The sequence below is a fragment of the Cyprinus carpio genome, chromosome B9 (genome assembly GCF_018340385.1).
Source record: "Cyprinus carpio isolate SPL01 chromosome B9, ASM1834038v1, whole genome shotgun sequence".
NCBI lineage: Eukaryota > Metazoa > Chordata > Actinopteri > Cypriniformes > Cyprinidae > Cyprinus > Cyprinus carpio.
In genome coordinates, this window is record NC_056605.1 from 3,152,720 (window position 1) to 3,174,441 (window position 21,722).

The window sequence follows — 21,722 nt, forward strand, 5'->3', positions numbered from 1 at the left end:
TCTCTGTCTCTCTCTCTCTCTGTCTCTCGGTCTCTGTCTCTCTCTCTCTATCTCTCTCTCTCCCTGTCTCTCTTTCTGTTTTCTAGTATGTTCTTTACGTTTAGCTTAATATGCTTTATCATACATCTTTTTTTTTCATTTTCTCTCATAGGGAAGTCTGTCATTCGGGGACCCAAAATTAGTGATTATTTTGATGTGAGTATCCATCAGTAATTTGTGGGGAAGCTAATGAAAGCATATGATAAATCATTGGTATTGGCTCAATGAAAGCGTAACTGATATGTAGTGATTGCAGCTTGGATGATGTTTTAAAAACACGAAACCATATTTGCAGCATAGTTAACATAACATTTTCAAGCAAAACAGAACTGTTTTAAGGAGATAATGTAGGGTGGATGAGTCAAGACACAATCAGGATTTTTTTTTTTTAATTCACAAAATTGCATTAATTAAAAATGGGTTGGTCTTATTCAAATTTGAACCAGTTTTACTATATCAGGACGATACTCAAACTAAACAATGTTTTAAGTGTGTTTTTATAATTCTCTTCACATTAAACTGGGAAAGCAGAAAGTGTTTTAACATTACGCCATCACCTCTAAAAAAAAAAAATAAAAGTTAAACCATAATGACATTTCTGTCATCTAGTCACCCTCATGTCATTCCAGGCGCAAATGGTTTTTCTTCAAAAAAGTTGCTGTTCCATGCAATGAAAGCATATGATAATCAGTGGCTTTCAAACTCCTAAAAGCACAGTCTACGTGGTGTTCAGTGGAGTGGTGTTGTGTTGATGATTTATTTAAATGTGTGTTTTTTTTTTTTTTTCTTTTTTTTGTTTTTTGGGTGTTGTTGTGTGTAGTGTAGTGTGAGGTCTACCACCAGTCATCCGTTCACCCCAGAACTCACATTCCCACTCTGCACCGGGATCCAGCGTACGTCACACACCCCTTCATACCCTGTTTACACCTGCTGCTGTTAAGAGCTGCCTCGGGTGATCTGATCACAAGTGGACAGACCACCTGCTAGCAACATGCATCTCTTGTGAACACTTGTGATCGGATTTCAAAAGGAGGGTCTCTGATTTCCTCACTCCACGCATCGCTATGATATTCTGTTTTGAGCAGATTCTTTAGAAAATTCTTTAGGATTTTAGTGCAGTATCTGTATTAACTGAACTTTGAATGTGTGTTGCTTTATGTTGATGTCAGGATGCACTTAACACTAATTAGGGGCATAACGGTACATGTATTTGTACAGGAAATGTTTGATACAGGTCTTTCATGTGTTGAACCTATGTCTGTGCAAACTTTAGGATGCTGAACACATCTGAAAAATAAAGGATGCTAGTCTCTGTTAAACTTCACAGACGTCACTTAACGTGTGCACATGACTGTCTAAAAGACTGAATGTGATAGAATAGGAGCATAATAATTCGGAATAAAAAATATATTTTGCTAAAATATATAGCATCCAAAAGTGAAAGCATTTCAATGTCTTCCCCCGACTGCACTGTAAACTGTTATATTAATAATACAGTGTGTTGCAGCAGTATTGACAGATTTTATTTATTTACAGAGAGAGCCATACTCTGTAAACTACTGGTTAATGAAAAAAAAATAAGCATTTTTGTTTTGTTTTCACCTGCTGTACTGAAAACCTACTGAACCTTGACTTTAAAAGCAAGTTGTACATTGAACCACTAGTACTACCGTATGTGCAGCAGGATTTAAAATGTCACTGTTAATTAATTGTAAAGGCTCCCCTACACTAAGTGTTTCTGTTGCACTGAACAGAACTGTTGCAACTTGCACTAAATGTTAGAATTTTATTAGCTTTGCATTCTGCCCACTTCAGACCAGACAGAGTTGAAGTAGTGCAGTAAGATCACACTCATTTGAATTAATTATAACATTTAGCTCCTTGAATTAATTATTCCATCGATCGAGTGAGAGCGAGGAAAAGAGAGGTGACAGTTGCTTGTGTGAAATAGTCTTTTTTTTTATCATTTTTTTTTTCTTTTTTTAACCAAGTTTTCCAAGGACTTTTGGTTGCCTTTATTATTATTATTATTATTATTATTATTATTATTATTATTTTGTGCTGTGGACCTGTTATTGGTTACCATGCTCTTTCTGGTTCAGAAGGCAGCAATAAATAACACTTTAAAATCTAAAGCGTGTTCATGTGATTTTAAACAGTAGCAATGTTTTGAAACAAATAAATGCATAATAATCATAATAATCGACCAACCGTGATTATTCCTCAGACAATCATCTATAATCGTTGCATCCCTACTACACCGTTACTACGACATTACTGTACAGTCTAATGTTGTACAATGTTGTTTTTCAGACGCGGCAGAGCAGCTCGTCCCCCACTAGTCTGTGTTTTGTGGACTCTATGATTTCTACGAGACCGATGGCGGTCAAGAGTGTTCAGGTAGGACTCTGCACAAGTGCACTTACTCTCAAACAAGAATCACATTGCCAGTTGTTTAAGAACAATTAAGTAGATTTTTGTAGTTAACTTAACACTTCTCTTGGTAAACAAGTCTACTAACTTTTGAAAAGTGAAAAGAAAAAAAATGGGGCAAAAATATTGAAACATTTTATTTAGGCCTTTTTTATTTTTTTGGCTGTCATAAATGTTTTTGAGTTTTCATGTGCCTGGGATAATGATAAAACAATAAAATGTAACAATTAAAGGCTTTGGAAAGAAGCACAAATACATTTTTAATGCATGGTAAAAGGTTTTCATGACCGTTGTCATTTAATTTTCATATAACAAAAAAGAAAAAAGTGAAATCAGTTTTGATCACAAATGAAGACCTGTGACATAAAATGACTGTGTTTGAAGAATATCTATCATGAATAAGTTGTTGAATTGTGTGTGTGTTTGTCCTGTAGACTGACCTGACTGTGGTAAAACTGGCCACTATAGAGAGCAATAAGAACCTGGACCTGGAGAAGAAAGAGGGCAGGATAGACGATCTTCTGCGGGTGAGAGGAGATTATTCATTTAATTAATAAGAATGATTCATTACAAAACAAATTTGCTGTAAACGGTTTTGTTGTCTCATTTTTTGCAAATTTTAATTGCATCAGCCTTGGTGTAACCCTAACTTTTTATTATTTTTTTTTAATAATGTTTTTAATTTTTCTTCCTCTTCTGTGCAGGCAAACTGTGATCTTAGGAGACAAATTGATGAGCAGCAAAAGCTTCTAGAAAAGTACAAGGAACGTTTAAACAAGTGCATCACCATGAGCAAAAAACTTCTGATTGAGAAGGTGAAGCACCCTGGTGATATTTCAGAAATATTTTGAATGTGAAAATGCCCAGTGCTCATCTGTAAATGTTCAAGGTTGCTGTGTAATGCTATCATTTAACCATCATTTAACGCTGAATAGTTTCAACAGTAAAAGGAATGAGGTTTTTCTGAAGCTGTGTGTATTTGTCCAGAGCACACAGGAGAAGCAGGCGTGTCGGGAGAAGAGCATGCAGGATCGACTGCGTTTGGGTCATTTCACCTCTGTGAGACACGGAGCCTCCTTTACAGAGCAGTGGACAGACGGCTACGCCTTTCAGAACCTCGTCAAGTAAGACGCTTAATGAAGATTGACAGCACACGCCCAAAGTAGACTTCTTTATTTGCACATGCAGTCCTCTCTAGCCTTATAAAAGGAAACAGTGCTATGCATGTGTGAACACTTTACGATACCTTGGAATAAAGTCCCGCAACAATTGTCTGTTTTCACTCATCTACAGTAGGTCTCTTGTATATTTACTCAAATTTAAGGTCATGAAAAGTCTTAAATTGTACTTGAATGCCTTAATTATAATTGCAAGAGGTCTTAAACTTGGGTATGGACCAGAATTGCCACGCAGCTTAATGTGACGATTAAAGTTCAAAGGGATTTGATTTCATTATACACATCAAAGTCAGCTGCTGCTGTGTGTTCTGCTGTTACCATGGAAACGGTTCTATTTCTGCAGTTCCGAAAGCGCCTCCTGCTGGCAGAGAATGAATGTGCATTTACAATAAGCCTCTTGTTGTGAGTAGGGTATTCCTGCAATACCAGAGGCTGGAGTTTTAGGACTGCAGTTCTACAATCCTATAGGTTTTTTATTTATTTATTTATTTTTTAAGCGGCTCTTCAATTCTGTGTAATATTATTATATTATTATATTATTAAGGAATTATGTAGTTGTTTGTGTATGCTCAATTATTGTCCTAACCAACTCCTAATCCTAAACATACCTAAATAAATATAATATTTAACCTAATTTATTTCTATATATTCTATATATATTCTGATTTTAAATTCAGTTTTTGAAAGAAAGACTTGTGAATGTGCGAGACTTTAGTTCATTAGCCGCAGCGCAGCTTCACTTCTGATGTGTGACCCACTTCAAGTGCAGTAAATGGTGAAACGATTGCAGTACAAATGAGTGTGATTATTAGTACTTTAATGAATGTAAAATAATTTACGAATACAAATACTAATTTATGACGTCTAGCAGCACAGTGTAGGGCTGTGCAAAAAATCGAATACGATTTTCATGCACGTCTCTTCAGTAAAGACGCTCCTGTGATTAGTAGTATATCTCCAGCACGTGCGTTAAGATCAGGGTTGCCAGGTTTTCACAACAAATCCTGCCCAGTTGCTTCTCAAAACTAGTCCAAAACTAGCCCAATCGCGTTTCCAGGAGGTTCCCCGATAAAAATTGCATCCCGGGTTTAAAATATGCGTTTTTGGCAGGGTTGCCCTGGTAATATTCACATTTTAGGGGCTAAATATCACATTATTGGTATTGAACATGGTTCATGAAAAACCATCGCGGACATGAAAAACAACCGCAGACTTGGCAACACTGGTTCAGGTGGAGTGGCATTTACTACACAGAGCCGTAGTCCACCGACAAGCCACACAAAATCGCTTTCAAAGAATCGCCTGCGATTTTTAAAATCGATTTTGTGTAGATTGTCAGTGAATTACGGCTCTGTGTAGTAAATGTCAACCAGTGTTGCCAAGTCTGCGGTTGTTTTTCATGTCCGCGGGTTGAAGCGACCCCAATACCAATAACGTGATATTTAGCCCCTAAAATGTGAATATTACCAGGGCAACCCTGACAAAAAAACGTATATTTTTAACCCCGGGTTGCAATTTTTATCGGGGAACCTCCTGGAAACGCGATTGGGCTAGTTTTGGACTAGTTTTGAGAAGCAACTGGGCAGGATTTGTTGTGAAAACTTGGCAACCCTGATCTGAACGCACGTGCTGGAGATATACTACTAATCACAGGAGCGTCTTTACTGAAGAGATGCGCATGAGAATCGTATTCGATTTTTTGCACAGCCCTAGCACAGTGAACTGTTTTGCACAGCTAAATGGAGATTGCTGACAACCCCCTCGAACACAGTTCACAGAAGCTCTTACATTAAAAATGGAAAAAATGAAACGTTTCCATGGATCTAGTATTTGCATCAGTTTGTTTGATGGTTGAATTCGGTTTCCTCTGTTGGAATAGAATTGGCTAGATGGCGTTGTCTAAAAAATAGGGTCCTAATAATGCAGCCTACGTTATTGCAGGAACATTGGGTTGTTTTTTGTTCAGACCAATGTGAAAATCGACCCATGTTTTTACCCTGCAAACACACAGTGCTGTAAATAAGTACTGGTGGATCAGTAAGAAGACAATTCATTATAAAATCTAAACTGTAAAATGTGTTTGAATGTTATTTAATATAATAATTTATTGATAATAATTAATACTTTTGACTCAACCCTTTTCTTTAAAAAATGGTTTAAAGGCTGAAATGTGAAGTGTATCATTTTATAAAACGTTTTTATTTTTGTAAAAAAAAATTTAATGAACTAAATAATGGTTTTTGGTTATTTTGCAGTTTAATAGTTTACCATAGACATTGCCCTACCCCACTCTTATGGTATTAATTTTATTTGTGCAGGTCTTAAAAATCCTGCAGCAACCCTGATTACAGGTTGCAGATTTGCCTGTATGAACTGTTTCTCATTGACTGTTTTAATGCAGACAGCAGGAATGGATCATTCAACAACGTGAAGAAATCGAGAGACAGAGGAAGCTGTTAGCTAAGAGAAAACCACCATCAGCCAGCAGCTCACAGTCGCCTAGCACCATCTCTGAGCCCAAACCACGCAAGACCAAGGCTGTGAACGGCTCCGAGAACGACCCTTTCCTCAAACCCAGCCTCCCTCAGCTGTGAGTGCTGCTAGAAACTGCCTCTGAAATTAGAATTCAGCATCGCTAACATTCACAAATAAATGACTTAATTTGCCAGAAAATCCTATAGAAGATCTTTAAGCTGGAAGTCAAAAAATTTTAGACTCTCTTGAATGACACATTTCTGATGAATTGCAGGACATGATTTATTAGTTCATTTAGATGATGTTTTTTTCCCCCATAATTTTTCATCTGCTACAACACAAGTCTCTAAGGAACCAGTGTGGAGAAACTGCATCAGCTCCTTCAGAATTGTGATTGTTTTTCACTCTTTGACTTCCTAGCCCACTACATGTATGGAGGTTTTTTAACCCTGTTCCTCTGATGCTCCTGCAGGCTAACTTTAGCTGAGTACCATGAGCAGGAGGAGATCTTCAAACTGAGACTCGGCCATCTCAAAAAGGTCAGTGCACAAGCTCAGTGGCTCCTGTATGATTTAGATCAGATCATGTAAAAGGAAAAAAAAAGAAAATAATGTCTGTCTTTGTTTCCGCAGAAGTACTCCAAAGAACAGCATATTCTTTTGTAACAATGTGAATGTCTTTACTGTTACTTTTGATCAATTTAATGTGTCTTTGCTTAACAAAAGTATTATTTTCTTTCAAAAAAAAAAAAAAAAAAAAGCATCCTAAAGAACGGCATCCTTACCCTTTACTTTCTATCAACTTTCTAATTTCCAGATGGCAGAAGTGGCAGAATACACCACAGTATGATTTTACAAATGTATGTTAGTGTTTTGGGGTTTTTTCATGCGTTTGTGCCTTTGTAGGAGGAGGCAGAGATTCAGGCAGAGCTGGAGAGGTTGGAGAGGGTGCGAAATCTTCACATCCGAGAGCTGAAAAGAATAAACAATGAAGACAGTTCACAGTATGTACCCACACCACGATGACATCAGCAGCTGATCTTTTTCATTTTATTTTGTGTCATTTGTACTGGACTCCTCATATTAACGGCGCTCCCATGAGTTTACTGACTGTAAAGGGTCCATGTTCTACACATTTGTGACCCTGAAGAACACAAAAGTAGTCTTAAGTAGCACAGGTATATTTGTAGCAATAGCCAAAAATACATTGCATGGGTCAAAATTATTGATTTTTCTTTTATGCCAAAAATCATTAGGGTATTAAAGGAGCCATGTGTAATGTCTGGCAAAAAAATCAAGTCATACTCCACATTCCATACCAGATGGGGGCAATATGCCTCAATAAAGTGAATTGGTCTACTCTAGAGTAACAAACGAGAAACGGCATAGTCTCTATGCTCCGCCCCTACCTTCACAACAACCCTAGAGCCATAGCCGAAGCCTAAAGGACGTTTTGCCTCCAGAGGAACGTTGGGTGATGTCAAGTGATTTTGAAACATGACATCTTCAAGCTACTCCCCTTCACCTTTACCAGTGAATATGTTCATATTCGTTTTGTTCATATTACCTTTTGAATTGTATATACACATTATTTGAATTAAATTAATTTGACAGACAGCATTCTGTCAACATCATTGGTCAACATCAGACAGCTGATGTTGACCAAGCTAGCGCCAACCAATGTAACCAGAGCTGCCCACTCTCAAGCATTCACCGTGAGACACACGCAATTGACTCTTTTCACACGCTTTCAAAAACTTGACCGCTCTGAATATAGTGAGTGAGTGCGCGCGCGGCCGGGGCGCGCTCTCTCTCTCTCGGGTTCATTATCATCGAAGACATTTCAAGCTTCTTAGGTAATGTTACATTTTAGCATCAGCTTGGTAGAGACGGGCTTTGGTAGATAACAGGTGAAAAACCGGATCGGATCTGTGGGTAAGTTATAGCTAGCTAATTATCAAACGCAGCTACGGTTAGCCATCGAACAGCCTTCGATACATTTCTATGTTATAACTTCCCAAAAAAAATACGCAAACATATAAAACAAACTTCTAACGAAATACTAACAGCATCTTACTTACCAATCCAAAAGAAATGTTGCAAGTTCGGAGTCGAAGCTCATTTCTTTCAAGTCCATCAGTTGTCTCCAGCGATGGAAAGCAGTGCCGATGTTTACTCTGTTTCGGCTCCTTTTCTTATCGGATTTGATTTGTGATTCCGAGCGCGGTTGCTTGACATCAGGTTCAAGTACGCCCACAAGCCGTGCGAGTTATTCGTGTATTGCAGGTTGGCTGGTGGGTATATTGCCCGCATACCGCCTCCCATGGCCGAAACTGGTATTACGACACCTGTCGGGCCGTGGCTAGTAATGCTAATGCTAATTAAGGTTGATATCTCTGCAGCACTATAACTTGACATTTTTTTAATGACATCATTGCCCTTATTTCTTCTCATTCTTTTGATGCGTGTAGGTCATTTTTTGGATATTTTTACCTCAATTTTTACACATGGCACCTTTAAGTAAAGATCATGTTCCATGAAGATATTTTGTAAATTTCCTACCATAAATATATCAAAACTTTATTTTTCGATTAGTAATATGCATTGCTAAGCACTTCATTTAGACAACTTTAAAGGCAAATTTCTCAGTATTTAGATTTTTTTTGCACCCTCAGATTGCAGATTTTCCATATATCGCCCCATCCTAACAAAACATACTTCAATGGAAAGCTTACTTATTCAGCCTTCAGATGATGCATAAATCTCGATTTCAAAAAATTGACCCTTATGACTGGTTTTGTAGTCCAGGGTCACATTTATATGTTGCCTGAAAAAAATACATTTGTTTGTTTTACCAAAACATGATTTAGTTTTACATGGTTATTTTCCACCCGCCCTCCTTTTTTCTCCTTTTTCTCCTATTGCTCTTTTTGTTTTTTTTTGTATTGTTTTAATCTTTCTCAGATTCAAGGACCATCCCACCCTGAATGAGCGCTACCTGCTGTTACATCTGCTGGGCAGGGGCGGCTTCAGTGAGGTCTACAAGGTACCTTTACCCCTCATTTATAACAGAGCCTGATATAAGCTGACCTTTGAGAAAGAAACGCATCATTTGATTCATCATTCTGCTCTTCAGGCGTTTGATTTAATTGAGCAACGCTACGCTGCTGTGAAGATTCATCAGCTCAACAAAAACTGGAGAGAGGAGAAGAAAGAAAATTACCACAAGTATGTTCCTCCTTTTTGGTGCTATTTAAGGACATATTTTTGTTCAATCTGTACAGGGCCCTATGATTTCCGTGATATGGAAAACGAGGACAGAATCCAGGCTTAAAAATGGAATTTACTGTAGAATTTGTCAAATTTTGGTTGAATGAATCAAAAGTAGGTCAGTACACTTAAAGACAAACACGAAATGGACTAGTGTCTGTGAATATTAAACCACAAAAAGACTATTTAAAGACTAATCATGCATGTTCTGCGTGTCTTTGTGTGAAGGAATGGCACAAACAGAAACTTAAAGGTCTTCACAGCAACCCCTCAAAAGAAAAGTTTGGTTTAACTTGAAGAAACTGACAGAAATATATTACTTGGGATTTTTTAATAATTACAGTACTACTACTACTTATAAAATTATTTAAAACATTTTTATTTATTTTTTTTAAGGAATATTTACCAGAATTTATTTACTGGAAAAATGTAAATACACAACCAGGTAATTCTGAGAAAGAAAAAAAGTAAATAAATAAATAAAAGAAAAAAACTTATATATATATTTAGAGATACTTTTGATTATTTAAAAAAATTAAACTATTAAAATAGAATGCAGAAAATTAATGGAAAACAGCATTTGGTATAAATAAAACTGAATTTGAGACAAAGATAAAACATTATTTCATACGGCCTTAAGGCCCCGATATACTTCAAACGAAATCGAAGAACAAACTGATATGATGTCATTTCGAACAAAATCAGGCCAAAACGAAGTTCATTTTGGCAGTTTGAAGCGGCTCACCAAAGCAAACTTTCTGGGGGAGTTCGTTTCAGCTCCTAAACACCTTTGAGTTTCTATTGGTCCGTGGCGGTTACGCAATCGGTGGGTGTGTTCTGAAACTCCACCTTCTTTGACGTGCAATTTTTTTTCTTGGTTCGTTCCTCATTCTGCGGAGGTCATTAGGGAGAACAACATCTCCTGAATACACTGGAGTGTTGAATAGCTGAGCTGCACAAATATATCTGCACCTGTATGATCAATCGCGGACAGACTTTAAAGATGTACAGACAGTATTTCATTCCTAGAAAGAAATAGCAACGAAGCTTGGTGTCGACGACCTGGAGTTATGCAAAAAGCGAAGCAGAGAAACATCCGAGACAAGTTTTCCAAAGCCATGAAAAGAATGAAAGAAAAGAGTAAAGATATAAGGTAGCAAGTACCAAATACACGTTTCAAATAAATGTTACACCATACTGCTGCTGCTGTTCTTTCAATAAGCAAATTTAAAGGGTATACAGTAAATGAAATGCCAAACGAATATACAATAATAAAAATTTGTTTTTGTTTTTATAATTTATATTTTTTAATTTTATTATGATATTGAGTTAAAGTATGATTCCAATATTTTTTTTCCCACATCATGCTAAAGTTTTTAGACTATGAGCCATTCACACTTTCCATAAAGGACTGATTATGGAATGGTTCTTTTGTATTGCAAACATGATACTTGACTGAAGAGCTGCTAAACATTATTCTTTTGTCTATAATATTTTGACCATTGGGCCATGTCTCACACCTAGATTGCCTACACTTCTTCATTTCACCATTGTTTTGTTTAGGGGATACAAGCGAGCGTTGTGACACGTTTACATTAATCTACACCCCGCCTCCAGCAGCGCGGGGGTGTTGGAAAGTTCGTTAACAGTATACCGTCGCTCAGCCTTTTCGAACTTCTTTTTGCCCCCAAACAAAGAACGAAAACGAACTTTATTTGAAGTATATTTCAAGCCTTTAATGTCATTTTTGTTAAACATTTAATAAAATGCTGTTAAATTGTTTACATTTCATTACATTTTTACATTACATTAAAACAATTAAAAAAAAGCAGGATCCAGAAAAATAAAATGTGAAAAACGGAATTTGGAAAAGAATCAAATGGAATTTAGGGAAAGCTTTAAATGGATTTTATAGGGCCCTACATCTGTGGCATGCTGCCCATCACCACAAGTGATGAATTAGATTTTAGATTCCATAAACAGGAAAAAAAAAAAATATCCTAACTTCATAGACAGGGTAGACATCATGTGAAATTAGACAGAAAGAGAGAAAAAGACGTACAATCAGTATGTTGTTGTGAATCTTGAAGATGATCATGATCATTCAGCCAAAAAACATGTACATATGATGAGTTTATTTGCAAAAACAGATAACTTCAAAAATGTTCAAAAATCTTTTTTTTTTTTTTTTAATTATGCTATAATGTTTTTATTGGGTTTTATTGTTAGTGAGCTGTTTTTTAAAGTTATCTTTTAACCTAGTCAAAATAACCCGGCTGCAGTTTGACTGAGATTAATTGGAATGCACAATGAAAAAGCATGATTGAGAATTGTTAAAAACTTAAAAACGAGTTATCTGTTTTTGCAAATGAACTCTTAATATATTTTTCCAAAAACAAAACTAGCCGGAAAACATCTGTTGTGAAACGACATTAACAATGCAATTCACTGAAAGGATGGTGTGTGCCTCATTTGGATTCACATACGCCAATTATCCTGACAGCTTCCTGCTGAAGGAGCTGTGTTTAACCCTGAACATTTCTTTTAAGATTAAATAAGCTCTTTTTATATTTCGAGCCATTTCTCTCTTGTTTTACTGTGCATCTGATGTGAAGCAGGCTTATATCGTGGTGTGGGGACATTGTTATGTAAGGCTGTATTTCCATGCTGATTGGTATTCGGTACAGAACTGGAAATGTCTGGAAAGCGAGTCCGTCTGTGTCTCATGACGCTGGCCGCCTGGGTCTCACCTCTGTTGCCCATGGTAACCTGTGCCTCTCTTCTCTGCAGACACGCCTGCCGGGAATACCGAATACATAAACAGCTGGATCATCCCAGAATAGTGAAACTGTACGATTACTTCTCACTGGACACAGACACGTGAGTGAGATCCAGCCCTGCAGATTTATCCTCTCAAACATCAGAACACGTCAGTGACACGAGTTTCTGTTTCCTGCAGGTTTTGTACGGTTTTGGAATACTGTGAAGGAAATGATCTGGATTTCTACTTGAAGCAGCACAAGCTGATGTCTGAGAAAGAAGCTCGCTCTATCGTCATGCAGATCGTTAATGCTTTACGATACCTGAACGAGATCAAGCCACCCATAATACACTATGACCTCAAACCCGGTGAACACATTCTCTGCGTTTTACTTTTCATACCTGTCTAACACTCAGATACACAAAGGTCTTGGTTTTTTTGTTTTGTTTTGTTTGTTTGTTTATATACAAGGTTGTTTTTTATATGCATTTAGATATTTAACACACATATAGCGTCTAGACCGTTTTGAACCATTTAGAAGTTTGGGGTTTGTACAATTTTTATGTACTTTTTTTATTTTTTATTTTACTAAAAATATAGTAAAAACATAAAAAAAAAAAAAGTCACATTATCCTTCAGAAATCATTTTAATATGCTGATTTTTTTGCCTGATTTTTTTTTTTTTTTTTATATCAATGTTGAAAACAGTTAAGTCAAGTCAAGTCATCTTTATTTATATAGCGCTTTAAACAAAAAAGATTGCGTCAAAGCAACTGAACAACATTAATTAGGAAAACAGTGTGTCAATAATGCAAAATGACAGTTAAAGGCAGTTCATCATTGAATTCAGCGATGTCATCATGCAGCTCAGTTCAGTTTAAATAGTATCTGTGCAATAATTTGCAATCAAGTCAACGATATCGCTGTAAATGAAGTGTCCCCAACTAAGCAAGCCAGAGGCGACAGCGGCAAGGAACCAAAACTCCATCAGTGAGATAATGGAGAAAAAACCTTGGGAGAAACCAGGCTCAGTTGGGGGGCCAGTTCTCCTCTGACCAGACGAAACCAGCAGTTTCACTGCTTTATAGCTTTATATTTTTGTAGAAACTGTAATGATACTTTTTCAGAATTAATTAAGAAAAAAGTTTAAAAGAACAGCTTTTATTCAAAACCGATCTTTCAGATTTTTTTTCCGGTTCTTTTTTTTTATCAGTTTTTTTTTTTTTTTTACTTTTGATCAGTTTAATACAGCCTTGCTTAATAAAAGAATTGATTTCTTAAGAAAAAAAAATATTATGCATATGTGAAATATATAAGAAAGATAATCCAGTATCGGGAATGTGCTTGTGTATTTATTTGTGTGTGTGTGTGTGTGGTTGTGTGCAGGGAATATTTTACTGGTAGATGGAAATGCATGTGGAGAGATAAAGATCACAGATTTCGGACTGTCTAAAATCATGGACGATGACAGCTATGGAGTAGATGGGATGGACCTGACATCACAAGGAGCAGGCACTTACTGGTAACACACTCACAGATACTCAAACAATTCTGCTTTTGCCTGTTACAGCATGTAACTCGATCGTGTCTTGTTTCGGCTGTAGTACTTACCCCCGGAGTGTTTTGTGGTGGGTAAAGAGCCTCCAAAGATCTCCAATAAGGTGGACGTCTGGTCTGTCGGTGTCATATTTTTCCAGTGCCTCTATGGAAGAAAGGTGAGGAGCAATTATCTGAACAAATGAGAATATTATCAGAAGCGTCTACAGGTTTGTCACTTTCCTGATTTCTGGTACACTGCAGTTATGTTTAACCATGCAAATTTGATGTTTCTCTAGCCATTTGGCCATAACCAGTCCCAGCAGGACATCCTGCAGGAGAACACCATCCTGAAAGCCACAGAGGTTCAGTTCCCTTCCAAACCCGTTGCCAGCAATGAGGCCAAGGTCAGTTCAGATTTTCTTTGAAATATAGTCAGTATAAAATGTTGGAATTGTAATTATGGAATAGAGTCTAAAACAGTAGCTCTTCAATGAATAAAACGTTGTTGAGGGGTCGAACTGAAATAATTGTTTAGCTTAATTTAGAGACTACATGGAAATATTTGTGCTTTAATAGTTTATTGCGCTGCACAAATATTTAACATGAACTGCAAAAAAGACGGTTTAATAAAAAAAGCAGGGATATCCTCTTTCTCAGTGCTGGTCTGCATATGTTGTGTGTCTCTGTGTAACACACCTGATTCAGATCATGAGCTTGTTAGGAGAGAGCTCCATAAACTCAACTGTTACAGCTGAAAGGATGCCTACACAGTGTTCACTAACTAAAACACACCTAAATTAAACTGCTAATTAATGATAATCTTATTGCTTAAATGTCAAGGTTTCATTGACTAAAATACTTCTGTAAGTGCAACTAGAAAAAAAAAAGCAGACTAAAACAACACAGGATAAGTTTTACTAAATACGAAGGACATTTAACATTGGACTAAGACTAAAATTGAAAATAGCTGACAAAATTAACACTATTTAAGTAACTTTCTGCTGTTAAAAATGGTTATGTTTACTATAGCAGTGCTAGTGCATTAAATAGTTAACCTGACAAACCATCCATATACAGTTTCACTCATACTGTCAAAATTTCCTAAAAATGATTTGAATTTGACAAATAAACATTTTCTTCTCCCAATAAGGAACATTATGTGGAGGAAACCGTATTAATATGGACTGCAGCAGTGCTAATCTGCTCATTGCGTCATATAATCAACTATAACTATCAATAAATGAATCAAATTCAGTAAAACTGCTGACCGTTTCTTTACTGACGCCTGTTATTAAATCCACACATGCGGTTTCAGATGAGTCATATAGAACAGTGAAATCACTCCATTCTCCATCTGTTTTTGTCTGCACTGTTCGTGTCTTCAGCTCCATCCCATTGTGGCTCCCAAAAGACGCTCTATATTTCGATATTTTTATCTTCACACCTAGTAAACGGCATATTATTCTAAAGACATGTTTTATTCACGGAAGTATGTTGGTGACATGACAACATCAGAAGAACATGCCAATCAAGCACCACTGTATATACACTACCGGTCAAAAGTTTGGGATCAGAACGATGTTTTATTTTTTACAGGAGTCTTCTGCTCATCAAGGCTGCATTTATTTGATCAGAAATACATGAAAAAAAAAATTAATATTGTGAAAAATTATAATCTACATTTAAATCTAATGTATTCTTGTGATGCAGTGCTGAATCTTCAGCATCATTACTGCAGTCTTCAGTGTCACATGATGCTTCAGAAATCATTCTAATATGCTGATTTATTATCAGTGCTGGAAACTGTAATATTTTTTGGAATCTGTGATGCTTTTTTTCAGGATTCTTTGATGAATAAAAAGTTAAAAAGAAGAGCATTTATTTAAAATAGAAGTATTTTCTAACAATATACACTACCGTTCAAAAGTTCGGGGTCAGTACATTTTTATTCTTTCTTTTTTTTTGGAAAGAAATTAAAACTTTTATTTAGCAAGGATGTGTTCAATTAAGAAGTGGTAACAAAGATTTATATCGTTAGAAAAGATTTATATTTTGAATACATGCTGTTCTTTTTAACTTTTTATTCATCAAAAAATCCTGAAAAAAGTATCGCATTTTCCCCAAAAAATATTTGATTGATATTTGATTGATAATTTTAGTGTATTAGAATGATTTCTGAAGGATCATGTGACACTTTATACTGGAGTAATGGCTGATGGAAATTCAGCTTTGATCACAGAAATAAATTTATATTTTAAAGGATTCTAAAATAGAAACTTTTATTTTGTATTGTAATAACATTTTGCAAGATTACTGTTTTTTTTTTTTTTTTTTTTTTTTTTTTTTTTATCAAATAAATGCAACTTTAATGAGCATAAGTGTCTTCTTTAAAAAACATTACAAGTCTCACTGATCCCAAACGTTTGTACGGTAGTGTGTATGTGTGTGTTTTTTTTAAAAAACATCACAAGTCTTACTGATCCCAAACATATATATATATATATATATATATATATATATAGATATATATATATATTATATATATATATATATAATCTATATATATATAATACGGTAGTGTGTATGTGTGTATATATGTAGGGCTAGTTTCTGCGATTCATAGTCATTGCCACGGTGGTCATAATGGAACAGGCCATTAAACAGACCATTTAAGTCAGTTTTCAAATAATTATTTAGCATATTTTCTTACACAAAAACGGTTTTGCACTAAATAAGTGTGTCTATGTAATAAATGGCGTGTCACTGTTTCCTGCAGGCGTTCATCCGCCGGTGTCTGGCCTACAGGAAGGAGGACCGGTTTGATGTGCATCAGCTGGGCAGGGACTCCTACCTGCTGCCTCACATCAGACGGGCCAGTTCCTCAGGAGCCCTGCCACCGAACTCCAGCTCCTACTGACCGCTTGCACTGAACACTGACTGACAGCTCCTCTCCTGGAGCACGGCGCAAACATGAGGAAAAGAAGCTCGAGGAAGTTTGAGGAATTATTGTGCTTTTGCAGCAATGAGATTTGGGTTTACTGAGAAAAGCGTTTGGAAGGAGATTGAAGACAAATAAAGCATGAATATTCAGACACACCCAGAGAATGTCGCGATTCAAGTCATTGGAGAAAAATAACGCCTTCTGAAGACTCGATAGGGCACTGCTACTGTTAAGTGCTTTGAAATGGGACTGTTGTCATTGGTTTTTCACACGGTTGCCTCCACGTTCAGAGAGGAGAGAGACCTGGCAAACCACGGCCTCTGCTGGGTTAAGAGTTCAGAGTTACTGTTGCGGGGGTTTGATTGTTTAATTTTTAGTTATGTTGTGTTGTTATGTACAACAGTGTTAGCTTTCCTTGCTTTGTTCAGCTAGCTACGAGAATGTAATTCTTGCATACAGAGCGGCTAATGTTAAATGCACAAAAGAACCAAATGTAGACGAATGACAATGTACAGAATCCTATGCAGGACAAAATAAAAGTATCCCCTCTGGAGAATTCATGTATATTTGTTGTACAGGACCTTGATTTCAGATATTAACTTTCAGCAGATTCAGTCTGCACAGAGGTTTAACATTTTGCCCTTGTTTCTTTTCTTGTAAATTTGGTTTCCTGGTGTGCTTTTTTTGATTTTTGCTGCTTTGATTGTTGCTCTTTTTTCAAACCGCTGTATAATGTACTTTGGGTATAAATTGTACAGTCCTGTTAAAAGAATAATTGCAAATAAATGCCAGGAAGCATCATCGAGTGTGTTGAATATGGTTGAAGCGAGTTCTGTCAAGCAGTCTGTAGCGCCACCTACTGGCCTTACAAAGTAATGCTCTATGCGTGTGTAAAGCAGAGTTTATCAAATGCACACAGTATGCAGTACAATGTAATACATTTCTGTGAAATATTCACAGATTGCTGGCATCAAATTTAATATATCATATAAATGTAGTGGGAAGGTATTTTTGACCCATTTTGCATGCATGTTTCATATATGGCAACTATATTTATGTCATTATTTGCCGGAAATATTGGTGACATCATAACATAAGGCACCACTGTATATATTAAGGGCTAGATTGTGCAATGCCATTGACAGTCTTAAAAAATAATTATCAGATTTGCACAACTTAAGGATAAAAATTCAACTAAAGATGGGCTGGTTTATGGTTAAAAATACAGATATGAATATAAAAAAAAATCAAAACAATACAATATTAATGTATTAATCGGCCTATGGCAGTATTAGGCTACCAGTGTAAGATAATAAACGTCTAGGCTATCAAACATCCCATACTATTCATATACATACATCAGTTACTTTATTTCTTTTACTGTAGCCTACGTGATGCTTGATGGACATTTGGGCTTTTTAATTTCTCACGAGCATACTGTCAACCTTAACAGCAGCCCAGTTACAGACTCCCACACTGTGCACCAAACAAACAGGCTCCTTCTGAAGGCGAGGAATAGACCAAGCATCACTCCAGAACCAGAAGGCCTACAACAATCGCTTGTGGAAATGATGATGCTTTTCAAGGTGCTCTAAATCTTATTTTACATAACCGATTAGGCATGGATGATGCAGTAATCATTGTGAATAATTGCCGAATGAGTAATCAGTGAAGTGTGGTTTGGACTGCACAAGACGCTCGGTTAATGTATTTACGTGTACTGATTACACTGCGTTCTAGCAAGCGATTTAGGAAGGAACGAATAAAGGAGAGAAGGACAGGGAAACAAACTGGCATCCCACGTGTTGTCAGTATCGTCAGTGTTTGCGGCAGATGCAGGCAGTGCCAGAGAGCGCAGCTGCAGGTCAGACCGCTGGAGGGCGCTGGAGCGCTGCTTTCTGGAGATGCTGGCTGTGTCTGAAGTACATACTAGCTCACAGCTTGCTGCATACTACGCAGTACACACTGCTGCATACTAGTATGTGCCATTATTCCTCTACAAACATTGTAAACAGTATAGCAGTCTTGTCACATGACTTCACATTACCTGTAATCCAGGCAGTGCCGTTTAATTCCCATAGACTAGATTCATACTACCTGTTATTGTAGCCTAAGACAAAACATCAAGCCAAACAGAAATCATTAGCATGCATACGTATAGATAGCTTTAACTTTAAACCACCTTAAAGTAGAGTATAGTTAAGGCAAGACATCACAGGTGAGGGTAAAATGAACAGAGATCACCGTACTTCCACCAGCTGATTAATCACTGTACATTGAGACAGTTGTTTTGTATTTGTATTTGTGTTTGTGTTTTGTTCTAAAACATTATGTTTCAATTACCCATTATGTAATTAAATAGGCACTAATTTGCATTGGCCTGCATGTCCACAAAACATTGGATAAAGACAAGCAGGTTCAGTTTCTACATTTCTTGTTTATTTTATTTATTTATTTATTTTCTGTTTGTTTGTTTTTACATCAGGGATATTTTGGATATCTCCTTTTATTGCTCCATAAGTCAGAAAAATGTGTTAATAGTGGATATTTCCTTTGCACTGAAAAAAAAAAAGACAATATCTCAAAATCGTAAAATTGATCAGTGCATGGAAAAAGGTTTTGCATGTATTCTCTTGCCTTTAAGGTTTAACTCAAGTATAAAAATCAATACCTAAATAGGAACCAAGTAGTATACTCAAAGAGCAAAAATAATATTAAAACTTTTGTGATGTTCTCAAAAATGATTGAAAAATGAAAACTCAGTTTTTTTTCTCAGAGTGCTTTGCAAATATAATATTCAAATATTCAAATGTGTGAATAGGAAATGTGTTTGTCTGAGATACAGCAAAAGTGTCAGATGGTAATACCAATTTACTTTGATATGCATCATGATTGACCATGATTACCATATTTATGCACCATTGCATTTACGTAGTACTCAAAGGCACTTCAAAGAAAGCTGTGCTACTTATTGTAAAAAAGAGACATTAACTGTAAAGAGGTTTCACAGCAATCTGTTTTGGTTTGGATGGTCGTCTTATGCCAAAAGTGTTTGAGCACAAACTGCCTCGTATACAGTATATATGAGGTAAGGCAGAGCAGACGGCTGGTTTTCTCAGTCTACTGCACACACCTGAGACGTGTGCGTGTGTGTGTGTGTGTGTGTGTGTGTGTGTGAGAGGGAAGAGAGCCAAGCGTATTCTTTCCAATGCAGCTCTAAATTTAATAATGCTTGTAATTGGACTGGATGGGTGCAGAAGAGCTCTGCTAGGACTGTGAAGCTAATGTGAGTAAGCGAGGGCACTATTGGCTGCTTTCACAAGGCTTTTCCATTTGACATTATGGGAAAATAACATTTACGGGTGTATCAGTGGAATCTCAAACAGAGAGAGAAGCAGTAGATAAATAAAGAGTTTTAACAACAGAGAATTAATAAAGAGTTCATTGACTTATACATACACATACCATTAATCATGCAATTCCATAACTGATGTACATGCATATATCATTATGGCATCACTGCGAAACCCTCCTTTTGGAAGCTTTCCATTACATTCATGCATTTAGCAGATGCTTTTATCAAAAGGAACAAAGCAGTATGTCAAAGAGTATATAATATTCATTAGGCCTACAATGCCTGGTGTATTATACAACTAGAATAAGAGGCTTTATTTTTAAAAGTGTAAAGCTGCTGTTGTTTTCCATGTCTTCTGCCATGCCAGAAATCACACCTTATCAGGATGCAGCAGGATGAAACCCAGCTTGAAAAAAAAAAAAAAACACCTGGACTATACCTTTTTTCCTGTATTAACCCAACCCAGATAAAAGAATGCTAAAAAATTGGCTCCTCACAGGCTGCCTTTGCTTATGAAAGTGAACAAGGTCTGATGGCTTTTATGATACATATCTTTAAAGAGGTAAATAATGAGCAAACCTGCTCCCACAGAGGACTGGAAACACTTCACTGCTGCGATCGCTCTGTAAAACTCCTGCTCAGGGATATTAATGTGAGAAATGAGGAGTGACAGAGGAGACTGAGGAAAGAGAGGCTGGGTATAAGATGAGACTCTCTTCTCCCTGTCCTTAGGCAAATCGCTTTCATTTTCTGCAAAGGACTTTCTAGAAAGACTGTCTGAAATCTGCCACAAGAAGCTTTTTGGGTAAGGTAATGGTGCGTTTTGTAGTGATTGCATTTCGATTAGAGAGTTGCATTTAATGCTGCAGCTGTGTCTCAACATTATATCCGATGACTGTGAAATTCACAGATAATCCCTGTGAAATGAGCTGGAACATGGGAATTCAGCAGCTTATGGAGTCTAATGAGTGGTGTGGCCTCTTTGTCAATTACAATGAATGATGACCTCACCACAGTGCTTGTTTGATGCACTGAAGACAACCATCTTTTAACCCATCTTAGAAAACCATTATAAGGTAGAGCACAGCACTTATTTTATATTATATATATTCAAGGAGTAGTTCATTCAAAAATAAAAAAATTGCTGCAAAATGTACTCATCCTCAGGCCATCCAAGATGTAAATGAGTTTGTTTCTTCATAGGAACAGATTTGTAGAAATGTAGCATTGCATCACTTGCTCACCAGTGGATCCTCTGTGAATGGGTGCCGTCAGAATGAGAATCCAAACAGCTGATAAAAATATCACAATAATCCCCACCACTCCAGTCCATCATTTTACATCACGTGAAACGAAAAGCTGCATGTTTGTAAAAAACAAACTCATCATTAATCATCATAACACTTTCTACACTGAAAAAGTAATCTTGTCTGAATCAGGAGAGAAATATGCACAGATCAAGTCAAATCAGTCCAAAACAGTTCTAAACTTGGTGATTTTGATGTGAGAGACAATAGGGAATGGACTTTTTCATTGGGAAAAAAAAGGTGATTTTATGGATTATGGACTCATATCTTGGCCAGAAGTGACAGTTTAAAGTTAAAACACTCATTTTCACTTCACAAGACATTAACTGATTTACTGGAGTGTTGTGGATTGCTTGTGGATTATTGTGATGTATTTATCAGCTGTTTAGACTCTCATTCTGACGGCACCCATTCACTGCAGAAGA

The 21,722-nt window shown here is 36.6% G+C and overlaps 1 protein-coding gene across 1 annotated transcript in view; it reads left to right on the forward strand.

The window, feature by feature from the left end:
* LOC109085113 (serine/threonine-protein kinase tousled-like 1-B) overlaps positions 1 to 16,984 on the forward strand; it is a 40,014-nt gene extending 23,030 nt beyond the window's left edge. Inside the window, 17 exon segments of the mRNA XM_042730634.1 lie at positions 152 to 200; positions 842 to 932; positions 2,353 to 2,439; positions 2,907 to 2,999; positions 3,177 to 3,287; positions 3,460 to 3,596; positions 6,052 to 6,240; positions 6,598 to 6,664; positions 7,031 to 7,128; positions 9,089 to 9,170; positions 9,261 to 9,352; positions 12,185 to 12,274; positions 12,354 to 12,523; positions 13,542 to 13,677; positions 13,759 to 13,870; positions 13,991 to 14,098; positions 16,471 to 16,984. Of these exon segments, the coding sequence (XP_042586568.1) occupies positions 152 to 200; positions 842 to 932; positions 2,353 to 2,439; positions 2,907 to 2,999; positions 3,177 to 3,287; positions 3,460 to 3,596; positions 6,052 to 6,240; positions 6,598 to 6,664; positions 7,031 to 7,128; positions 9,089 to 9,170; positions 9,261 to 9,352; positions 12,185 to 12,274; positions 12,354 to 12,523; positions 13,542 to 13,677; positions 13,759 to 13,870; positions 13,991 to 14,098; positions 16,471 to 16,611 (1,853 nt within the window). The 3' untranslated portion in view covers positions 16,612 to 16,984.
* Positions 16,985 to 21,722: the final 4,738 nt, after the last annotated feature.